General features: G+C 31.6%; 4 protein-coding genes and 1 non-coding gene across 9 annotated transcripts; 3 read left to right on the forward strand and 2 right to left on the reverse strand.

The window, feature by feature from the left end:
• The first annotated feature begins 1114 nt into the window (after positions 1-1114).
• Positions 1115-4591, forward strand: SLP1 (Calcineurin-like metallo-phosphoesterase superfamily protein). 2 transcript variants are annotated; one of them, XM_012223206.4, is made up of 10 exons: positions 1118-1421; positions 1863-1963; positions 2057-2170; positions 2285-2497; positions 2592-2727; positions 2852-3027; positions 3279-3367; positions 3466-3535; positions 3908-4021; positions 4198-4591. In XM_012223206.4, exons 1-9 carry the CDS (start codon positions 1214-1216, stop codon positions 3992-3994), a joined length of 1194 nt encoding a protein of 397 aa, XP_012078596.1. In that variant the 5' UTR covers positions 1118-1213; the 3' UTR covers positions 3995-4021; positions 4198-4591. The 2 variants fall into 2 exon arrangements, 1 of the variants encoding a protein (XP_012078596.1); XR_001047107.4 differs by lacking the exon at positions 4198-4591 and having other exon boundaries at positions 1115-1421; positions 3279-3359; positions 3908-4022.
• Positions 4592-5404: 813 nt separating this feature from the next.
• Positions 5405-8796, forward strand: EMB3147 (Acyl-carrier-protein S-malonyltransferase). Its single transcript, NM_001319926.1, is given in 10 exon segments — positions 5405-5767; positions 6259-6344; positions 6489-6555; positions 7000-7142; positions 7524-7572; positions 7680-7817; positions 7902-7982; positions 8061-8237; positions 8312-8398; positions 8516-8796. Coding segments are annotated over 10 exon segments (1167 nt in total). The 5' UTR covers positions 5405-5491; the 3' UTR covers positions 8579-8796.
• A 54-nt stretch (positions 8797-8850) lies between these two features.
• On the reverse strand, positions 8851-9679 carry LOC105639243 (uncharacterized). Of its 2 annotated transcripts, none has more exons than XM_012223229.4 (2): positions 9519-9679; positions 8851-9416 (listed from the first exon to the last, which is right to left on the reverse strand). In XM_012223229.4, the coding sequence occupies exons 1-2, from the start codon at positions 9550-9552 to the stop codon at positions 8950-8952; spliced, it is 501 nt and encodes a 166-aa protein (XP_012078619.1). In that variant the 5' UTR covers positions 9553-9679; the 3' UTR covers positions 8851-8949. The 2 variants fall into 2 exon arrangements, with proteins under 2 accessions (XP_012078619.1, XP_012078628.1); XM_012223238.4 differs by having other exon boundaries at positions 8851-9413; positions 9519-9654.
• On the reverse strand, positions 9662-9732 carry TRNAG-GCC (transfer RNA glycine (anticodon GCC)). The gene has a single exon. It is a non-coding gene; the product is annotated as a tRNA-Gly (tRNA).
• A 5593-nt stretch (positions 9733-15325) lies between these two features.
• On the forward strand, positions 15326-21664 carry LOC105640675 (cation/H(+) antiporter 24). Of its 3 annotated transcripts, XM_089726244.1 has the most exons (6): positions 15326-15641; positions 15766-15837; positions 16162-16198; positions 19056-19113; positions 19321-20328; positions 20405-21664. In XM_089726244.1, exons 3-6 carry the CDS (start codon positions 16176-16178, stop codon positions 21557-21559), a joined length of 2244 nt encoding a protein of 747 aa, XP_089582370.1. In that variant the 5' UTR covers positions 15326-15641; positions 15766-15837; positions 16162-16175; the 3' UTR covers positions 21560-21664. The 3 variants fall into 3 exon arrangements, with proteins under 3 accessions (XP_089582370.1, XP_089582371.1, XP_089582369.1); XM_089726245.1 differs by having other exon boundaries at positions 15326-15837; XM_089726243.1 differs by lacking the exons at positions 15326-15641; positions 15766-15837; positions 16162-16198 and having other exon boundaries at positions 18360-19113.
• Positions 21665-23001: the final 1337 nt, after the last annotated feature.

Consider the following 23001-nt stretch of genomic DNA (forward strand, 5'->3'; position numbering starts at 1 on the left):
ATCTTTAATTACATCCACGAAATATGACTTTATATTCTGAAAATAAAAATATTTTATCGAACCAAATCAACTGTTTTAATTTGATTTTCGTACTTACTTCAATTAATTGATTTCGATCGATTTTAAAAAAAAAAAAAAGCTATTTTGGATTTTTGAACCAAACCGCGGGTTTCTTCAAAACAACCAAATAAGACAAAGTAAAAGCACATTTACCTCTTTAGAATTAACAAGTAGTTTTTAACATAAATAATAATTAAATAAAATTCTCTCGTTTATTTTCATTGAAATAATAGTAAAAAAGAATCATAATATTGACAAAACTAAAACATAATGACATTACTTTAATATTAAATAAAAATTTTACTTTATAATTAAAGTGGATCCTAAAAATTAAATAACAATTAAAATCAAGAAAAAAAAAAAGCAAAATAGAGAAAAACTTTGATAAATAAATATATAATAATTTTCACCCTAAAACCATGTACCAAACCAATAACTCAATTTTTCAAATTATACAAATTCAATTAAATCGATAATTTTTCAAGATCACAGTCTTAAATCGGTTTGGATAGTTTAAGCAGTTTTTAAAAATTCATTAATAATGTACTTAATACCTAAGAGGTTGATTAATTGAATTAATGATTTAAGATCAATTTAAAAAAAAATCAAGCGTTTAGATTTTTGATCGAATCGTGGTTCAATCAACTTTGAATTATTCTGATCTTGGCAAAAGGTCCAACCAATTTGAAAACACTAAAATCTCATGTAGTTGGGGATAACTTTATTCGAGAACTTAAACTCTTAGGAAGTGAAAAATATCATCTTTGTCATCTTGTTTGGTTCTCAAAAGTAAAGAAATTTTCGAAAGTTTAAAACTTTTCTTCTTTGACGGAAGTACGTTACACTTCAATACAAGGAAGTGTACTTCCTTAGCTCTAGAAATTAGAAAATTGATTTAATCTAAATTTTTCGCAGACAAATTGTAATTTGAAGAAGTTGTTGGCTAGACTGTTGACCGTCGAACACGTAAGGAATCTTTATCTCCAAATATAAAACTAAAAAATAAAAAGAAAGTAGGATATACCAAAAACAAATACCTGGCTGAGAAGGAAGGACTATTTTGCACATGGAAATCCAAAATAAACCAACAAATAACTAAATAAATGCTTATGCATTTATAGTTTATATTTTGTCCTAATTATAATCTAAGCAAATGGCTTCATTGTATTTGTGTCTGAATTCTTTATCTCTGCCACCTTCTTCTTCCTCTTCAGAGCTTCCCCGGAAACTAACAGAAACATGTGCTTCTTTTCCTGCTTTAAGCAGCAATCAAAGTAGCACTAGAGGACCATTAAAACCCATAGTTATTAGTGGAGACCCTCCTACTTTTGTCTCTGCTCCTGGTCGCCGAATTGTTGCTGGTTAGTTCTATTCTTTCATTTCTTGATTGTTTCTGTACTGTGCTTATGTTCTAATTTCTTTGCATTGCTACTTTATTGTTATTTTAGTGAATTTGAATGTGAGTGCCAATTACCAGTGTTTTAATTCTTTAGTTTCTCGATACGCATTGAACACAATCTGAGCGAAAGCTGAACGTTAAATGGGTTTTTCTGCAATTTCTTCCCTTCCTTTTGTCAAACGTATGTACCTAAAATGTCAAATGGATGTGTGTCAGAGATGGAGAAGTCATACAAAGTGCCAATTAGCCTTGTACAAGTCTAAATTGAATTTTTGGAATGGTTTGAGTTGAACATGTGTAACTTTTTCTCGTTTTTTTTGGCAAATTGGATTGAATGTATGTCATTCACTACTTCCTTTCTTTCTTTCTTTTTAATGTCTTTTCCTGTGATACTTATTCATAGTTGGAGATCTTCATGGAGATCTTGACCAAGCTAGACAGGCACTTGAGATAGCTGGTGTTTTGAGTTCTGATGGAGAAGACTTGTGGATTGGTGGAGAAACAGTATGCTTGTATTTCTATTTTATTGGATGAAAAAGCTTCCGAAGTACCTTTTTGTTCCCAATTTAAACTTTTTCTTTTGTTGTTGGAAAATAGGTTTTGGTTCAGCTTGGAGACATACTTGATCGAGGTGTAGATGAAATAGCCATACTGTCATTGCTGCATTCATTGGATATTCAGGCAAAAGCTCAGGGTGGAGCTGTTTTTCAGGTTTGTAATCCTGAAAATGACACAAAAATTTGTCTTAAAGGGTTTGATTGGCTACTATTCATTTTTATTGCCAAATGAAAATGAACTATTATATTCTTGTATCTGCTGAAATAGGTCAATGGGAATCATGAGACTATGAATGTAGAAGGAGATTTTAGATATGTTGATTCAGGGGCATTTGGTGAATGTACTGATTTTCTGGCATACTTGGATGACCACAAATATGACTGGGAAAATGCTTTTGTTGGTTGGATTAGTGTGGCTAAAAGCCGGAAGGATGATCAGAAACTGTCCCAAACTTATTGGGGTCCCTGGAATCTAGTGAAGGTACTGAAATTTTCTACCCCATTGACAAGAAAATCAGTGATCTTTTAGCTTCCTTCTTTTCCTTTCTGATGAGGTCACTAAAATATTAGGACAGAGGCAAAAGGGAGTCATTGCCAGATCAATATTGTTGAGACCAGGAGGCTTATTGGCATGTGAATTGGCGCGGCATCCTGTTGTACTCAGAGTCAATGACTGGATATTCTGTCATGGCGGACTTCTTCCTCACCATGGTAAACTTTAAAATTCCTTTTGTTAGTATTAGTACTGATAGAGTTGCTACCTGCTAAGATATAATGTATCCTTTTTTTTTTTTTTAATCAGAAATCCCTAATAGGGTCATTAGTACTTTTGCAGTTGCATATGGCATAGAGAGGATCAATAGGGAAGTATCTCACTGGATGAAAGGTCAGAGTGAGAGTGATGCTAGTCCAAACATTCCTTTCATTGCAACCAGAGGCTATGACAGTGTTGTTTGGAACAGATTATACTCTAGAGATATGTCAGACTTGGAAGATTATAACAGCAAACAGGTAAGTATCCATTTGAAAAGGCCTTTTATTCTTCTCTACCCTTTAATCTGGAAATCAACCAGTTCAAAAATTCCAAGCCGACATGATGCGCATGAAATTTGAAGCTTTTTTTATGTTTGGTACAAATGAATAATTTTATTTTACAACTGAATTTCACCGAAAAAAAGTTCATTTATAAGTATGAACTCTGGAATGCTAAATTTACTGGTTTATCAAGCTATTCAAACTAAAATCTTCTGCTTAATTACCAGATACTTTCTATTCTAGACGAGACGTTGCAAGCAGTTGGAGCTAAAGCAATGGTTGTGGGGCATACTCCTCAAACATCTGGGGTAAATTGGTACTTATCCTTGACCTCTGATACCAAAATTCCAATTTTCATTTTAGCACTACATTTCTTTTCTATATACAGTTTCATGTTCATTGTGTTTCCTGCAGTGAATATAACTGTAGCGTTTGGCGCATTGATGTTGGAATGTCTAGTGGAGTACTTCATTCAAGACCAGAGGTAATCTGAAATTGGACTAGCATATAGTTCTGTTACTATAGCTGGATAAAAAAAATTAAGAAAAGCAATATACATGTCTGTCCACATGGGTGCCTTCACGTGTTACATCTGAGGATTTTTCTCAAACTTGTGTAGCACTTTAATTTTTTGGTTTGATCCATAAGAGTATAACTTTTAATGTACCAACAAAATCAATTTTGTTATTTGAAAAAATAAACTTCGAACAAGATTTTTCTTTTTGAATTTAGGCATTCATTTCCATTCCTGTTCCATTTTCAAGATGAACCAAACATGCTGTTAATGTATGGTAAAAACAAAAACACATAGGAAGTAACATATAGTAATTCTATTAATTTGATTTCTATTGTTCAGGTTCTTGAAATACAAGGTGATAAAGCAAGAGTAATAAGGAGCAGAAGGGATACATTTCATGAACTTCAGGTTGCTGACTATACATAAAGAAAAGTTTAGAAATGAACTAACCAGGTAATAGGTCTGCATTGAGTTGCAACTGCAGAATCTTTTCAGACACATAAATATTGACAATTAGTATTTCATTTCAACAAATAAAAAGAATATGCATTGGTCTAGTTTTGATACTTAGTTTCCAAACTTGTTTTGAGTGATTGTAGTGGTTCCATTTTCATTTTATGTTTTAACAGGAAGAAAAGAAAATCCTCGTTCCTTGGATTTTGTCATGCGGCATACTCTCGAATTCTTTATTTTGGTCAAGAGGAGACAACCCTTCATTATTTGTTGCTGGATATAGCGAAGTACATAATTGAATGTGGATAGTTGTCAGTCAGTCATCAGTGGCTGGAATTGTAACTCTCTCTTGTATTAGCAAATATTTGCAGCTTTAATAATACTAAAGCTCAGCTCAGTGCAGATTTCTTGGTTCCTTCCGAGTCGTGAGTCTTGACACTTCCGTATATAGACTTGTTGCCCGAGATGAAGTGATAAGATTTGCTATTTATGTTGGCGGAATGGATTATGTGTTTGTAAATGCTAAGATCAAACAGTACAAAAGTGTCAACTTATTCTGATTGGATTATTCTCTGAGAAATTGTAATTAAAGCGATTTCATCATATATGAATAAATGGAGAAATGGAAGAAGGAAAAAAAAAAAAAAAAAAGTAGGGACGTGGTGTCGAAATCTGTGTTCGTTTTTACAGTTCACTGTGCAAAAGGTTTGATTTGAGAGAGTTTACATTGCGAAAAATCGAACTCATGACTTAAGCATATGAGGTGGTGAGCTACATAATTTAAGTAGTTGTTTGTTGATGCTAAATAGAAATAATGTATCAAAATTATCATTCTAAGAAAAAATTCCAATGAATAATACTATCTTCGTTCCATAATACTTGTCACATTTGAAATTTTACTGTTTCTTAAGAAGATCATTAAATGTGTTTAAGTTACAGTAAATTATCGAGTAAATTGACTATATTATTTAATTTAATATTAATTCTCCAAAAAAATCATTAAATTGAAGTAATAATTATTAGTCATATATAAAGATTAAACATGGAAAAAAACATTAATTCTTCTTAAAACCACAAAGTTTGACAAATATTTTGGAATAAGTTATTTTCTTAAATGTAACAAATTGTAAAAAAAAAAAAAAAAATGGTTGCTTTAAATATCTGTGATAGAAAGATGTTAGAGCAATTCTTTTTATTTTTGTAAATTTTTGATTAAATGAAGGATACTAAAATATAATAATTTTTATTTTTATACAGTTGAAGCTCATCAAATTATTTTAAAAATAATTTGTATTTTTTTCATTAAAGAAATTATAATCACTGTACCATTACAGGACAGGACCGCTCGCTAGTAGCTACAGTTGGCCGGTTTCCTCGGTTTTCAAGCCACTTCCAACGTCTCTCTTTGTAAACTCCGCTAACCTACTCACTACCCATCTCCTTCTTCTTCTTCTTCTTCTATCAAATCGTATGCGCATTCTTCTTCACCGCCCTCTCACTATCCCACATTCATTCTCTCTTTCGTCATCTACCATGGCTTGTTCTCTCGCTCTCCCTTCGTTTTCTCTCAAAAGTCTCTCTTTCACCGGCTCCAATGCAAATGGAATTCGAAACTTTGGCATGAAAAATCCAGGTCGATCTAGGGTTTTTATGAGTGTATCTGTTGGATCTCAAACCGTTGGCGTTGTTGATGATTCCTTGTTCGCCGATTACAAGCCTACCCTTGCTTTTCTGTTTCCCGGTCAGGTCAGTACTTCTAAATTGCCATTTCAATGTTAATTGCTACTCAGTCTTGCTTATTATTATTTCTTTCTCTAAAAAATTAATAAAATTGAACTAATGAATGAATACAATTTCTCTTTTTCTTTAGAAACTTAACTATTTATGTGTTACCAGTTGAAGATTCTTGATATATTGAATAGCTTCTCAAATTGTAGTGCATTGATAGAAATATTTTCTTGTCTTGTAATTTAGAATTGAAAGGATGAGGTTCTTGCTCTTGCAGCTAGATTGCTATTGGTATTGGCCCTGAGAGAGTTATTTGAATAATAGCTCTTTTTATTGAGGTTTCTTAGAAATTAAACTCTCAAACAATTGAAAATAGTAGAAATCTGCTTTATGTGTTGAATGATCTACCTTGTGTGTGAATCTAATTGAATCATTTTAATCATGCCTTTCTTTTTATTGCATAATATACTTGTTCAACATTTTTTTTCTCTCCTCTCAATACGTTTTAGGGTGCACAAGCTGTTGGAATGGGAAAGGAAGCTCAGAGTGTGCCGGCCGCAGCAGACTTATACAAGAAAGCAAATGATATATTAGGGTAGTGCTTTTTATTTATCCTTTAAGACACATTGATATATAATTTTGATCTTGCGTTAAAATTCAACTACATCTCAGCTTAAAACCTAGTCCTTTCTTGTTAAGTAGTCTTTGTTGGTGATATTAATGCAGCTGTAGCATGCAGGTATGATCTTCTAGAGATCTGCACTAGTGGTCCAAAAGAGAAGCTGGATTCAACTGTGATAAGCCAGGTACTCTTGGTCCAGCTCTGCCTAATTCTTAATGGTTTGGCAATAACCTTTTGCTGTTTACACCATGAGATGGAGACAAGCTGATGTTGCACCATATTAAGTTTCTGAAAAGGCTGAAGTGCTAGTATAAATGCCAAAATTTTCTAAATATGAAGTGTCCTCTGTGATTCATCTGCCAAATTACTAATTAGCTTGAGCACTTGAATTGATCTTTGAAACTAGCTTAAACATGATGCATTGTATCACCTCCCCTTCAATCTACATTGTATGGAATCTTTAGCTGATTGATTTTAAGGCTGCACCTTGGATTTCTTTATTTTATTACTTTTTCATATATAATTGGTGCATTATTATCTATTTTTATTATAAAATTATGCCTTGTTATTAGAGAATAATGTATCCAATTGATAATTATAGTCAGCATCTAATCTTGCATCTTTGCAGCCTGCTATTTATGTAACGAGTTTAGCTGCAGTTGAGGTGCTCCGAGCCCGTGATGGAGGCCAGCAGATAATTGATTCTGTTGATGTCTCATGTGGTCTCAGCTTGGGAGAATATACTGCTCTAGCATTTGCTGAAGCTTTCAGGTGAGCTTCATCTGGCTTAATGAAACACTTACTAGGTTCACATGTTTGACTAATTGGTTCAGTAAATTGAATCAACACTGAACATATATAACCTTTCCAAAATTAGTTTATAAGCTTCTTACCTTGTCCTTTGGGTCCATTACCTCGTATATTCTGTCAAGATAATGTTGATTACCTTATTTTAGATATTATTGGCTTGCATTTAATGATTTAAATGCTGCCTTTCTATGTTTCAGTTTTTGGTAATTCTGATCTTAATGAAATATTGAGTTGGTTCATTGCACTTTAGAGTAGAAGTTAAACATGCCTTGGGACATATATGACCCAATACTTCCTCTCCTTTTTTCTCTTTTTCTTATTATTATTTTTTACTATTGTAAGCTTTGAGGATGGACTCAAGCTGGTCAAACTGAGAGGTGAAGCAATGCAGGTAAGCATCAATAGGTCGTTGGCAGATGGCTAATTGATATATTCAACTTCATCACATTGAACACTTACTGAGATCCCTTAATAAACTTTCTATGCAATTGCCTTCAGGAAGCTGCTGATGCTGCAAAAAGTGCCATGGTTAGTGTCATAGGACTGGACTCTGACAAAGTGCAACAGTTGTGTGATGCAGCCAATCAAGAAGTTGATGAAGCTAATAAAGTTCAGATTGCAAATTATCTCTGTCCTGTATGTTTTCTACCCAGATCTTTGCATCCGGTCCTTTTGTGGTTTCATATGCACTTGCAGCTGAATAAAGCTTTACTTTGGCAGGGGAATTATGCTGTATCTGGGGGTGTGAAAGGAGTGGAAGTTGTAGAAGCGAAAGCAAAGTCATTTAAAGCTCGAATGACGGTGATTCTCTCCCTAATTCATAGTTTTCTATCCCGCCATGATTGTACTCGAAATAACAATAGAGTCCACTAATCTTAGGTACGCCTAGCTGTTGCTGGTGCTTTCCATACAAGTTTCATGGAACCTGCTGTCTCAAGATTGGAAGCTGCATTGGCAGCAACAGCAATTAAATCTCCTAGAATACCAGTTATATCCAATGTTGACGCTCAGCCACATGCTGATCCTGCCACAATCAAGAAGATATTGGCACGCCAGGTAAACTATGGAAAACTTGTTTCTCCATATTAAATCCAGAAATAGCAATCGAATTCTAAACTTAAAAATTGCAGGTGACTTCTCCTGTTCAATGGGAAACAACAGTGAAGACTCTCCTAACCAAAGGGCTGAAGAAAAGTTATGAATTAGGACCTGGGAAGGTACCATTTTTCCTCACTAGTTGAATTAGAGAATCAAAAGCAATAGTTTCACCATATTGTACATTCTAAATTCTTGAGACTTCATGATTTCAAGTTCCTTTGGAATAATTTTTTCAGGTTATTGCTGGCATTGTCAAGAGAATGGACAGGGGTGCTGAAATTGAGAACATAGGCGCTTGAAAGGGTAAATTAGACCATTTGGTGTACATGGTTTTGTTCAATCGAGGAAAGGAAGAAAGAAAGCTTAGATTTTATAGCAAAAACTAGTTAAATAGTGTGCGATTCGTCTGAGGATATTTTTTTTTTTCAACTTCAATTTTGAATTGAGATTAGCGTCATGTACTAGAGATTTCGTATTTATGTTGTGAAATAATACTAATAAATTAGTTTATTCAATATTTTCACATGTATAATGATATGATAATATAAAATTCATATATCAAAATAATAAGTAAAGAAAACATTAAAAATCATCTGCATTTCAAAAATTCAAGAAAAAACAAGCATGTTCCATTCAAGAATTAATTAAAATAGAAATATAACAAATATTATTATTGAACAGAAGTCGGAGGTCTTGGAGGTTGCCTTAATCGCCGAAGCTGATTGATCCACTGATCCTCAGGAACCCGGCCCACCCAATCAGGAGCGGATCCCCCGAATGAAATCCCACGCATTCCCTCCCTTACCCGCGTCGCATTCTCCGCCGTCAACGGTGCATTCCTTCTATTCTCATCCTCTCTAAAAGCTCTCAATATAGCCGAATCAGACGCCTCTCTAATTCTTTCTTCCTCCTCCTCTTCCTCACCGTCGCTGCTGCTCTTCTGCTCCACGTCGCCGTTTAGATGAAGAGATGAGATTCCGTTCTCTGCTTCTCCCCTAGAATAGCTATAGTGTTCTTCATCGGAGTTAACTTGATCGAAATCATCACCATCGTTGTTATCGACAGCTGAGATTGGTTGGTAGTGTTGAAGCGCTACATCGTGATTCGCGTCAGAATCGCTTTCGCTGTTGTTGTCTTCTGCAAGAATACACATCGGTATATGATAGATCGACAAAGTTGAATCGAATTGAAGGATAATTTATATATAAAAAAAATAAATAAATAAATAACTAAATTCACCTTCAATGGTGTTAGAGAAGGGCGAGGCGTTCATTGCTGGAGATTTCGAGAGAGGGACGAGGGAGTGACGAATATGATTTTATGAGTAGCTCTGTGATCCTACCCAACACAATTTGAACCGTTCAAAAAAAAAATAATCACTATGCACCAGCCGGGAATCGAACCCGGGTCTGTACCGTGGCAGGGTACTATTCTACCACTAGACCACTGGTGCTTTATCTCTTCTGTTAATAGCAATTGTAAGACATTAACCAAGCTGTTCCAACACCCACATGGCAACAAAAAGGTTAACTATAAATTTGGTGTCCAAAATTTTGAAAAATATTCTATTTTAATGTCTTACTTTGCGATCAAGTATTTGAATCTGTGTAGCTTGGTCACATGGCACGCTGGAATTTCATTTAAAATTTGTAGTATTATGCTATGTTAGATAAATCGCTAACGTGTCAAGCGGTGACATGGCAATCTCAGTGGACATTAACCGAAAATTTACTAATTTATCCTTCTCATTTTGTTGGCGATGGATCCCTCTTCATGCATCCTCTCAGTCCGACATCAATGAGATCGAGAACCTAATAAATGCCAGCATTCTATTTGGCCCAGCAACAGTTCTCCCGACACGCCTACATAATATCACAAATCTTAAATGGAATTCTAGCATGCCATGTAAGCAGACGGCACTTAATTGAAAATTTTTAATCGGTTTAAATACTTTATTGCAAATATTTCCTTTAAAACATCAAAATAGAATATTTTATAAAATTCAGACACCAAATTTATAATTGACCCTCAACTAAGTGATACTCCCATAGCATTTGAGGTTATGAATTTTTAGTTTATTGGAGGTAGCATGAGATCCGTGGTAGGGAAAAAAAATCACCCGTATGATCGAGTATCCCACCAATAAGAATTTACCTCTTATTTTTGTGTGTGCTTTCTAAGGAGCACGCATGCAAAAATAAAGTTTGAACTTGATGCAAATGGCCAAAATATCTTTGGCTTTATACGATTATCAATCAACTAAAACGTTTTTTCAGTTATCAATCCTTCCGTCTCCTATAACTGTGGGTTTGACAGCTAGTTCTAGTAGGTTTAGGAATATTATTGGAAATGAAATTCGGTCAGATCAATCAATTTATAAAATGGATAAGAAAACTAACAGCCACTTAACTGTAAAATTTACAGTTGAACCTTATAATATAAAATTAAGTATTGAACTATAGTAGTGTAATTTACCAAAATCGAAGGACTAATATAGTAATTATATATTCGTATCTAGAGCAATAATTTGAGGTGCACACAGGGGAAGAAGAGGGCCAAATTCAGGAAAGAAATGAGTGACACGTGGAATTATGACAGTCATGTCCTGATGTACCACTAGGCTTGGCCACGGTTCCGGTTCAGAAAAACTGGAATCGGAACTGAACCGAAAAGGTCCGGTTCCAGTTCTGATCCGGTTACAAAACCGACGGTTCCGATCAGTTTTTCAGCGAATCGCATAATTTTAAATTTTAAATTTTGAAGACCGATTTTAAAAAATATATATATTTGAACATAAGAAATTAAAAGATACACCTAAAAAATTAAAAAATACTTCAATTAAATTCATTTTTTTTAAAGACTTGAACATAATTATTTTTTTTAAAAAAAATTTCAACTGAATTTATTTTTTATTTAAAAAAGTTTGAACATAATTTTAAATTTTGAAGACCGGTTTAAAAAAAATATATATTTGAACATAAAAAATTAAAAGATACACCTAAAAAATTAAAAAATACTTCAATTAAATTTTTTTTTAAAGACTTGAACATAATTAAGAGATTTCACAATAAAATTAAAAAAAAAAAAAAAAACCTGACAGTTTGGCTAGAACCGCCGGTTCAAACCGGTTCGAACCGGCGGTTCTAACCAGCCGGAGAACCGGCGGTTCCAGTCCGGTTCCGACGGGTTCTCTGGACCGCCGGTTCCAGTTTCAGAAAATTTGGAACCGGAACCGAACCGGAATTCTCCGGTTCCGGTTACGGTTCCGGACAGGTTCGAACCGACGGCTCCGGACCTTCCCGGAACCGTCGTATGGCCATCTCTATGTACCACTCACATACTGCAGGTGCCATGTAAGTTTTGGATTTGGCCTAGAAAGTAGAAACAAACGCATCTACGTTTGCTTCTTTTTTAGGCTACAGCTTCCCCATTGAATCCGCATGTTGCACTAGCAGCAGTACCCTACACTACAAACCCTTTTTCTAATACTATAAGCTATATATGATTGATTGCTAATTTATCAGATTTCATTTTTGGGTCTTCTTTTATGCAAGATTGATTTCTAAAAATAAATATAAAAAAATCAAAATCTAATTCTGACTGTACATCTTTCCGCGTTGAAATAGTAAGAGAAAATACCCAGAATTTGCTTCGTGATGAACTGAATAAAATTAATAGATAAAAGAGCATTCAGACTTGGGAAATGAGAGATGAGAAAGTCAGTAGACGGAGAACTGAAAAGTGAAAAAGAAAACTAATTGAAGATAGGAGCCTATCTGAGTCAGACAAAAGCAAAATAGATGTCTCGTTGTTCAAAGCTCAATTCTAACTAACTAGCTCATTCTCTTATAATAACTAATTTCAATCAATTTAATTTTTAAAAAATAGATTTATCGACCGACTAAAATATCTTTATATTTTACTGTTCGAAAGAAAAAAATTTATCTTTGGATTAAAAAAAAGTTATTTTCAAATATATAATAATTTAATATTATTACATAAACAAATTTTCAAAATTTACTAGCAAGGTTTAGAGTTCTAAATTAGAGTTGTAATTGTTAGGAGAGTTTTAGTGGTAAAAAATTATACCAAAATATAAAAAATTAAGTGTACAAAATAATTACATATTTTTTTATAAAAAAAATGTTCGTACCATATAAAATATGAGAAGTAATAAACTTATGATGGTTGGTTTGACGAATGTGTTGGGAAAGTGAAGGGCATTTTGTGGAATACAGTCCCCACAGAAAGTTAGTTTATTTAAAACTCAATATATATATACATCTTCCTATGTTTAAGACAATGAATAATTGGTGTATATGTATAATTTTCTAGGTTATTTCATATTTTTTTCAATTTCAATATGAAACCAATCGCGTTTGAAATATGTGGTTATCCTTTTTTATAAATATATTTTTATAAATCGAACTCTAAACTCTACAGATATCACTACTAAATTTAAGTATACCTTACCACTTCAATAGCTTGAGCACTTTTTATATAATGAAAATGCTTAAGTAACTGCACACTAAGGCATTCGAATCTCCCTCCCTAATGCTAAAAAAAAAAAAAAAATACTTAAGGAAGACCAAAAAATTTTGAGGTCCCTAAAGTCCCGGGGTTTGGCCTAATATTAAAGGGTATTTTAGTCTTTTTTTTTTATTGACTTAACGATAAAAAGGGCATTTTTTGGACGGATGGATTATATTGTTTCATGGAGGTAAAATTCAGGGACAAACAAATTAGTTCTTAAAAATGTAAGAACGAACCAGCAACTTTTTTTGTCAATCCAATACTTGTGTTCCAAACACTTAAAAAGAAAAATAATCCATGGCTTGGGAAAATTTAAAATTTTTAGTTTTATGATAAAATATATTTCCTTAATAGCACGCAAAAAATAGTTCATATTATATTAATTTGAAAATTTGCAAATTAATTATTCAATTTATTATTTTAGTTGAAAGTCAACAACTTAAAAATTAATAAAAATTACTATATTCAAAGTCAAAATAAATTCAAGATTTAAGTGTGTGTGATTTGTATTTACATTAGTAGAAAGTAAAATTGTATATATGAAAAATGCCAATAAAAATAACATAAACATCCCTACTTTAAAAGTAAGAGAAGTCTTTTTTTTTTTTTTTGGCAAAGTAGTAAACAATAACTATTTAATTAAGAAAATGCAACTTTCTTAAAAAAAAAGAACTTCCTTTCTTCAAATAAAGTTCAACATTTTGCTTCTAGAAATTCAAAAATTTAATAGAAATCAACATGCTGAGTGTATGAAAATAGCTCTTTTCTTCTTTCATTGACCTTCTCCGTGGACTCTCATTATTGATTACCACATTTTCTTCCAATTCAGTATATTTTTCTTTTACCTTTGTGTGTTTCTTTTTCAAATAATTCTATATTTGTGTCTTTTGATATAAATTTGAGTTATTATTGCCCATATATTAGAATTATTGTTGCCTACGTTTTGTGATTTTGCTCTTGGATATAGTTGTTTTAATAGTTTCTAAGTTCATTGTTGTCAGTATTTTGGTGACTTTCTTTATGGTACTTTGTTATTTGGCATTTATGCAAAAAAGATGTCTGAATTTCTTTTCTAACAAAAAGAAAAAATTTGAAAGTGGTCAGATTAAACTTATACTATGGAATGAAATAATGACAACAAATAGCCACCGAGTGGAGCAAACGACTGCCTATGATACATGTATTATACTTTGTTAATTCGATGGAAACTTCAAATGAATATTGTGTTTTCTTATTCTTTGTATAAATGGTTTATTATTAGACTACCTATAAAAAAAATATAAAAAATTTTTTATCTATATTTCATTTATGTATACCATTTATTATTATTATTATTATTATTAAATCCAATGGTCAAAGACAAATCTGAAAGAATAAAGGATACCTATCCGGCAAAGCTGCAATAGTGGAAAAAATAAAGGGCTAAACACCGATTTGGAATATGAGGACATCTAGAGTCCATGACCGTGTCCCAAGCGTGTGACAGAAAATGAACCACAACAATTACAAAGTAACAAAATTATAACTAAAAAATATTATTAGCCCTAATAATAATATATCTGAACAACCAATAATATAGAAAATCAATCTTATTTTGGTAGCTTAATTCATGATTGTAAATTGCTATCCGGAGGATTTACTTCATTGTCTTGTTCATTTGTTAAAAAATCAGCAAATCAGTTTGTTCATAAATTAGTTTAAATTATGAATTATTGATTCTATGACTGATTTAATAGAGTGGTTTCTAGATTCGTAAGACTCCTATTGCTATTGATTTTAAAGTTATTTTTTCAAAAGTTGGTTGGTCTATTTGATAAGTAATGAATTTAAAAATTTTAAATTGTTTAGTGAAATGTTAAAAATTGATCACCATTTGATCTTTGTTTTTTTAGTAGATATTGTAAATTTTACCAAATGTTAGGACTCTGCATAATTTAATTACCAAAAAACAAATATAAAAGAAAAGAATGGTCGCTCCAACCAATCTACTAATCCTTTCATATTAAAAGTTTTTCCCAATCAAAAAATTTATTTTTCAAAATAAGTAAAACAAATTCAAAAACAAAAATGTTATTTGGCAAGTAGTTTCTTTAGTATATTAAGATTTTTTTTTTCTTTTTAAGCATACATATGCACATGATTTTATAAGTGAGTAATTGATTTTTGTTAATCAAAGTGAATTCACTTCCCAACATTATCCGAGTAAAAAAATTTTCAAAATTGTTATAAATCTTTTATCTAAAGAAATATCGGATTGGTGAGCCTGTTTCTACGTTTAAACAGAATGATGTTTAGATAAAATTTTCTCAAGTAATTATAAATTTTCAGAGAATTGAATCCAGCTCCAACAGTAGAAACCATAAATTTGCCAAATGTTAGAGGCTCTATATAGTTGAATGAATTAAATAATAATAATATGAAAAGAACCGTCCCTCCACTCAATCAACTCGTTTATTCATATTAAAATAGAACAGAAGTGCTTCTTCTTCTTATAAATACTCCCACCCTCTTCTTTCCATCCCCACCAATATGAGAGGGAGAGAGAGAGAGAGAGAGAGAGAGGTTGCAGAGACACTATAAGTTTAAAATCATGATCTGATAGTACTCTCAACTGTCTACATATAGTATGGATGACTCTGTTAAGCTCAGGAGGGATAGCGCCACCAATGATTAGTGATAATTATTATTTGTTTGTGAGTTAATCTCACCAAAAAAAAAAAAATTCTAATCATTAATCTGTGGCGCTATCCATCGTGAGTTTCACAGGTTCTTCCTACTTTCTTTATTTTCCTGGTGCAGTTTCAGCTTCAAAGATCTAGTTCACTTCTGGTTGTGTTCCTATTTCGTTTCCACACACACGCACACACACACACACACACATATATATATATATATGTCTTAAAGTTCTTTTTGATCAGAAAACCTAACCTGGAAATATATTGTTTGTTTTCAGGTTCACATATATAGATTCTTGAATCTTGAAGCTTGAATTTTGAATTATGCCTTCTATGCCTTTGGGTTTCAGGTACATATATTGATTATTGAATCTTGAATTAAGCCTTTATTTCTTGTTTATCTATTAATTAATTCTTAGTTTTCTTTCATCAGTAGAAGAGTAATTAATCAAAGTAAGATCAACTAAATTATATTGTCTTTCTTCCCTTTTTTTTCTTTTTTAAATTTTAACTGAAATTCAATATAATACAATTAAATATTTAATTTTTTTTAACCAAATAACATGCAATTACTCTACTTATTTATTTATTAATTTATTTATTTTTCTGTTCCTTACTGGCTCCTAGCTAGATTCCTGATACTGGTCTACGGCTGTATTTTTTCTGCTTTCTAGGTTACATCCAGAGCATGCCTTGGATAGGCAAAACCTGGTAACTTCTAATTTGGTTTTCTTGTACTTTTATTTATTCACTTTTCTTTTATTTTTCCACAACCCTTTTTGTTATATTAACAAAGGTACGTAATTTTGTTGAATTACGTGCATAATTTTGGTTTAGCTAGGTTTAATCTTAACCCCTTCGGATCTCTCTTTTCTGCTCTTTCATGATACCCAAGGTTTTGTGTAGTTTTCTTCAAGGTTTAGCTCATCCTCTGTAACTTTAAAAAAGAAAACACTTACAAGTACTCGTTAATTAGAGATTTTTATAGGATTATTATCGCAAGATCATTGATCTGTAGACCTTCTCCATGTATTTCAAACAAGGGTTTGTTCTTATATATAAAGATTAGCAATTAATCCACCTGGGACTGGGTTTATCTTTTTGGTTCTTGATATGAGTTCTCTGCAGTCTTCTGCAACTCGACCATCAACATCAAGAAAGGCCAAAGGGGCAGTAACTTTATAACTTTTCTTTTCAAAAGTAGAGTTTGCTTTTCTTCAGTTTTTGGTTGTTTTAGTTTTAATGGCTGATGGAAATTTAAGTCTGAAACTGTCTGAAAACCCTAAGCTAGTCTCTCTTCTGTGTACGTGATTTATGGTTAGGGTTTTTCCTTTCCTTTATTTTATGTTCTGACTTGAATTGCAGGCTATGGGGTTAGTTACTGTGGATGTTGACTCCTTCCCAACTTTGATCGGTCGCTTTCTTTTTTAATTATTTCTTTAAGTTTTTCTTTTATCATATGATTTGATTTGTGTCCATCATCATTATCTTCTTATTATATAGTAAAATTAATTGGATTAATTATTATTTTGTTTCTGATTTTTTTACCTAGTTCATCGTTTTGCGTTTTTATTCTTAATCTCCAATTTCTTTTTTTACTTTTATCAAAATAATTAAATATAAGTAAATCATAATTTAATGATAAGTGTATATATAATCTGTCTATATATCATATTTAAATTCGAATTCTCATTTCTCTAATGCTGAAAACAAAATAATTGAACAATTCCTTTTACTTATCAAGAAACAAATTAATTAAACAATAAATAGAACAAACTATTGGATATTTATAAATTCAATTATCAAAATAAAATTTATGAATCCAATTTTTTTATTAATATGTTTACCGCGTATTAAGAAATATTTATAATTTAATTAAAAAATAAATTTTTTTTTCTTAAATTAGTAAAAATAAATAAAAATTAATAATCAATTTATAGAAATTTATTTTTGTACTCTGTGTTTTTCCATGATGCATTTTCTTATGGGTAATGATAGTGATTTTGACCTGTAGGAGGGATAATAATTTTCTTAAAAATGTTTTGGTATAATGTAGTTATCCAAATTTCTGTGCAGATGCAATATAGATCATTTGGTTGGCCACTAGAGCAAAAATGTAAAGTTAGATTTGCTTATTTTAAGAATTTTGGTCCATCTTTAGGGTACAAAGTGTGTCTTATGTTTGGGGACAAAGGAAACAACTTATACCTTCAATAGATCACAGGATATTGGACAATGTGCTTCAACAGCATCACCCACTTCTCTTCTCTTATAAAATTTGAGATAAAAAATTTTATTCCATACTTAATTTTTTGTTCATATATTAAATATTTTAATTTATAAAATTATATTATTAAATATTTTAATTATAAAAATTATTTTATTAAATACTTAAGCTTGTAAAATTGGATTAATTAAATATTTATTAAATAATTGATAAATATGAAAATTTTTGTTCTACAAAATATACTAGCCATGCATTAAGTCAAAAGAAAGACTACTTATTGTATAGTATATAATATTGTTCGAGTTTTCTAAGTCTTCCAATAAATAAATAAAAAGACAAAATAATTAATATTATTTTGATAAAAGTTACGAGAGCATTATTACGTTTAGTGTTTCATAACAGTTATGGATAATTTTTTGATACTTACACCCATTATTTTTCTTGCAAATTAATAAGCTTTATTTATAATATGAAATCATTCTCTTTATTTTTTTATCACTTTAAATTTAATACCTAATTAAATGGTTATATAAACGACTAACCGCCGCTAAAACTCTTAGTATTGCACCCTTAATAAAATATATTTATTAAGTAATAATATATATATATATATATATATATATATATATATTTTTTTTTTTTTTTTAAAATTTATCGGAGGCTTTTATGGGCCAAAATAATACTGCGGACTACACAACAGGGGTAGCTCCTCCCCTTACTCACCAAATTAGTGAAAACAACTGTAATTAGGTCGGAAAGATTCGAACTCGAGACCTCTAACTCTTCGTATAAGTGAGAAAATTAACCAGATCACTGTCTGACAAATAGTAATAATTATGTCTTCCCATATATATATCCGTATAAATTTGCTGCCATTGATGGAATGGAGAAGTTGAATTGGAGGTGCAAATCCACATGCATGCTTAACTTAATTAACAAACAAAAATGGAGAAGTTGACCACAAAAACGTGGTCAACCGCCAAGACTATGCTAAGTACCCAAAATTCACTCACGTCCACAATATCAACGAGTTTTTCTCCCTCCTTGGGTGTGTGTTGTGTGTCTGTCTCTATTTTTTTTTTGCATGGTTTTCTTTTCTGTACTTGTCATGGTTAGGGCTTTCCCAGTTTATCATTCGCTTATTCGAGATGAATTGCACCATAACATGGATGTTAAGTCTAATCCTTCCGTGGAATTCGACCCTGTTATTCCCCAAATTACAGTAATATGTGAAAAGATCCATGCTCCTCATCCCTTAGGTGTTTTTTATGGCGAGAACCCTTTGGATTACTCCTTCAGCCTGGTTTTGCTTGAGATTATTTTGATTATTCTCATTTCTAGGTTGATTCGTATTCTTCTCAAGCCTCTCAAGCAACCCAGAATTGTTTCTGACATCATTGTGAGTTCCTTTTTCTAACTTCGTTCTTTGATTTTGATCCTGTTCCAAGTTATTATTATTGTTATTATTTTTTTTTTCTTCCATGATTATTCATATAACCTTTTGGATATGAGACTAAAAAGTGATTTGCGTTATCAATTTTATTATGATAATATTTGTGTATATAATGGTTGATTCTATTTGCTAAAGTTATGTCATGATTTGAAGGGTGGAATGTTCATTGGACCTTCCGTTCTTGGATGCAACAAGAAGTTTACTGCTAGCGTATTACCAGATAATGCTCAATTTTTGCTGAGAAATGTTGGAGTAATGGGTTTTATGTTTTTCCTTTTCTTGGCTGGAGTGAAAATGGATCTGGGTTTAATTAAAAAATCAGGAAAGAAACATTTATGGACTGCCTTAGTTGGGGTCTTCTTTCCTTTTTTATCAGTGGGTGTAGTTGGAGCCATTTGTCGATCATCAATGGAGAAAGAGCTTGCAAGAGCATCTGGAATTGGAGCAGTTGCTACAAATTTAGCTTTTACTTCATTTCCTGTGATTCATCTTATCCTCAAAGAGCTAAATCTCCTTAGCTCTGAGATTGGACGGATGGCTTTGTCCACGGCTGTAGTTGGTGATTGTCTTGGTATTCTTTCTATTATTGGATTTGAGGCATTGAAACAAGCTGAATTTAGTTTTCAAAGTGCTTTATTTTATCTGGCTTCGGTTGTCGTTTTAGTGGCTTTTTATGTTATTCCAATTCGAAGAGCAATGTTTTGGATTGTTAGGAACACCCCAGAAGGCAGACCTGTTAATCAAAATCTGGTGATCTTCATTTTATTAGCAGTTTTAGTAATGGGATTTTTCACTGATATGTTTGGAATAGCAATTGCAAATGGATCAATGTGGCTAGGCCTTATTATACCTGATGGTCCTCCATTAGGTGCTACAATTGTGGAGAGAAGTGAGACAATAGTAATGGAGATTTTGATGCCTTTTTCATTTGCAGTTGTGGGTTTATGCACAGATGTATTTTCCATGGCTGATTATGGATGGACGAAATTGGCACCACTTTTTGCTATGACATTGACTGGCTATTTCGCTAAATTGCTTTCGACTCTGGTGGCTGCTCTCTACTTTGAAATTCCATTGAAGGATAGCCTTACTCTTAGTTTGGTTATGAACTTAAGAGGCCAACTTGATCTTCTGATATTCATCCACTGGATGGACAAACGGGTATGCTTGCTTTCTTTCTTTCTTTTATGTACATATTTATATAATTGTTTTAACAAAATAAGAAAATTTCGAACAGATAATTGGGATCCCAATGTTCACAATGTTGGTCCTGTTAACAATAGCAATAACTGCGGCTTGCACTCCATTGATAAGTATGCTTTACAATCCAACAAAGCCATACATGGTAAACAAAAGAAGAACCATCCAACATAATCCTCCAGGGAAAGAGCTTCGAATAGTAGTTTGTATTGATGATGAAGAAAATGTGTCTAGTCTCATTGACCTTCTTGAGATGTCATATCCAACTGCAAATAATCCATTCTCAATTTCTGCTCTCCATCTTATTGAACTAATAGGTCGTGCAACTCCAATCTTGATTGACCATGAACAAATGGAAAGAAAGCCTTTAAATAATTTAGATGGTGAAACCATCCAGAATGCCTTGAGACTGTATCAAGAAGCAAGAGATGAGTTTGTGAAAATCCATTTCTACACAGCTATAACAGTGAAGCGAACAATGTATCAAGACATTTGTGAGTTAGCTATGTTGAATAAAGCATCTCTTATAATCTTACCCTTTGGGAAAGGAAAGTTAGATACACTTGCAGGAACTGAAATTGTACGCCATGGACATGGAATGCAATCTATAAGTTCAAAGGTGATTGCTCACGCACCTTGCTCTGTTGGAATTTTTGTCGATAAAAGTTCCGGTAGAAATCCAAGTATTATGGGATCCAATCGACACACACTTCAGAAATATGTTATGCTGTTCTTGGGAGGAGCAGATGCTAGAGAGGCTCTCACATATGCAGACAGAATGGTTATGAATCCTGATGTTTCTCTTATAGTAGTTAGATTCCTGTCATATAACAGTGAAGGAGATGATGAAATAGAGAAAAAGCTTGATGATGGGGTTGTTACATGGTTCTGGGTAAAGAATGAATCAAATGAAAGAGTATTTTACAGAGAGGTTGTGGTCAAGAATGGAGAAGAAACTCTAGCAGCAATACAAGCATTCAAGAACAGTAGTAACAATGATCTCTGGATTGTGGGAAGGAAACAAGGGATAAATCCTGTAATCCTCCAAGGTTTATCAAATTGGAGCGAAAATCGAGAACTGGGATTGATAGGAGATTTTGTTGCATCCATTGATTTTGATAGTTCAGCGTCTGTGTTAGTAGTTCATCAACAGATTATGAGAGGGCAGGGGAGAGCTTCAAGAGAAGCATAGAGAGGATTTTCAGTTTAGGGATAGTGTCTTGTTTAGATGAATCATTTGACTCAATTGAACATTGGACCAGAAAAAATCAATAAAATCCCAAATATTTTCAGTAAATTCCATCCTTTCACTAGCAAACAAAATCCATTGATTTAAAGAGTATTTTTGAAATAAATTAAATGGTTTCAATTTTCTATCTCCATCTATACTATATATAATTATGAAACTAGAAAAAATAATGCAATTTTCGATATGGTCTTTAATAAAATTTAAAATATATTAAAATAGTTTTAATAATAGCTTTTCTAATTTTATTAGTTGATCGAATATAATTTATTAAAATTCTTTTTTAAATAAATAAAAATAAATGAGAAACTCAAACACAATTATTTTTAACGTCTTTTTTCTCACTAACCAAATAGAAATAAAGTATATTTGTTGCAGAAGTATTTTAAGTTCATTAATTTTATATTTGTTGAATTAACGTTATGAATTTCAATAACATTAACATTTATATTATCAAATATTAATTAATTTGAATTATAATTCACGTATTACAAACTAATATTGTGATTGTTTTTATCATTATCACAGTGTTCAAAATTATTTGGACAATGAGAGAACAAAACCATATACATATATAAACCTATTAATTAGGAAGTTTAATCACATTCTAATTGTGACATGAATGTGTTATTTTTATTATATTAATATTATAAAATTAATCTCATTTTAATTAGAAAATTTTCCTATCAGACCACTATATATATGTTTAGTTTTAATTGCTTATGAATATCAAGAATTTGTAACTATTATTATTTTACTTCAGTAAGATATTTATATCTTCCTTGATGATTAAGTATTTTTAATTTTCTTTATATTTTTTTTTATATCTTAAATCTGTTTGACTTGAAAAAAATATTGCTTAGAAAACTAGATGAAAAATTAGAACTATATATTTATGTTTTGGGTCATTTTTCGGGGATTTCAAGAATTTGTGTATTTGTACATATATTTCTCTCTCTATTACATTGGATAAGTAATATTGTTACTATAGTCAAAATGATTGTTATTATTAATTCAGTTTGAGACTAAATTAAATACATAAGAAGTAACATTACAAGTAGTTTGTATGACAAAGTCTAATACAAATTAACCAAATTGTATATATTTTAATTTAAACAAAAACTTATGATTTAATATTATATAAATAAAAACAATTAAAAGAGTACAAAAAATAAATATATAACAAGTATAGTCTACGTACACCGCACGTCATAAAAAAAAACTAATATTCTTAAAAGTACTTATTTACACCTTCATATACTAAACCAATCAAAAATAAACTTTTATTATATATAAAAATATTTTTTACTATCTATTGAAAAAAATAATAAAGTAATAATTTTTTTTTCCGTAAAAACTTTTAGCAATAACAAATAAGACTTACTAAC

The sequence above is a fragment of the Jatropha curcas genome, chromosome 9 (genome assembly GCF_041381405.1).
Source record: "Jatropha curcas cultivar XTBG-Jc1 chromosome 9, XTBG_Jcur_1.0, whole genome shotgun sequence".
Taxonomy (NCBI): domain Eukaryota; kingdom Viridiplantae; phylum Streptophyta; class Magnoliopsida; order Malpighiales; family Euphorbiaceae; genus Jatropha; species Jatropha curcas.

Coding starts and splice junctions, on each gene's coding strand:
- SLP1 (XM_012223206.4), top strand. CDS start 1,214: ATGGCTTCATTGTATTTGTGTCTGAATTCTTTATCTCTGCCACCTTCT. Junction 2,498..2,591: donor GTCCCTGGAATCTAGTGAAG/GTACTGAAATTT, acceptor ATATTAGGACAG/AGGCAAAAGGGAGTCATTGC. Junction 3,028..3,278: donor AAGATTATAACAGCAAACAG/GTAAGTATCCAT, acceptor CTTAATTACCAG/ATACTTTCTATTCTAGACGA.
- LOC105640675 (XM_089726243.1), top strand. CDS start 18,799: ATGGTTTTCTTTTCTGTACTTGTCATGGTTAGGGCTTTCCCAGTTTAT. Junction 19,114..19,320: donor GAATTGTTTCTGACATCATT/GTGAGTTCCTTT, acceptor CATGATTTGAAG/GGTGGAATGTTCATTGGACC. Junction 20,329..20,404: donor TCCACTGGATGGACAAACGG/GTATGCTTGCTT, acceptor AATTTCGAACAG/ATAATTGGGATCCCAATGTT.
- LOC105639243 (XM_012223229.4), bottom strand. CDS start 9,552: ATGAACGCCTCGCCCTTCTCTAACACCATTGAAG. Junction 9,417..9,518: donor CTTCTCTAACACCATTGAAG/GTGAATTTAGTT, acceptor GTATTCTTGCAG/AAGACAACAACAGCGAAAGC.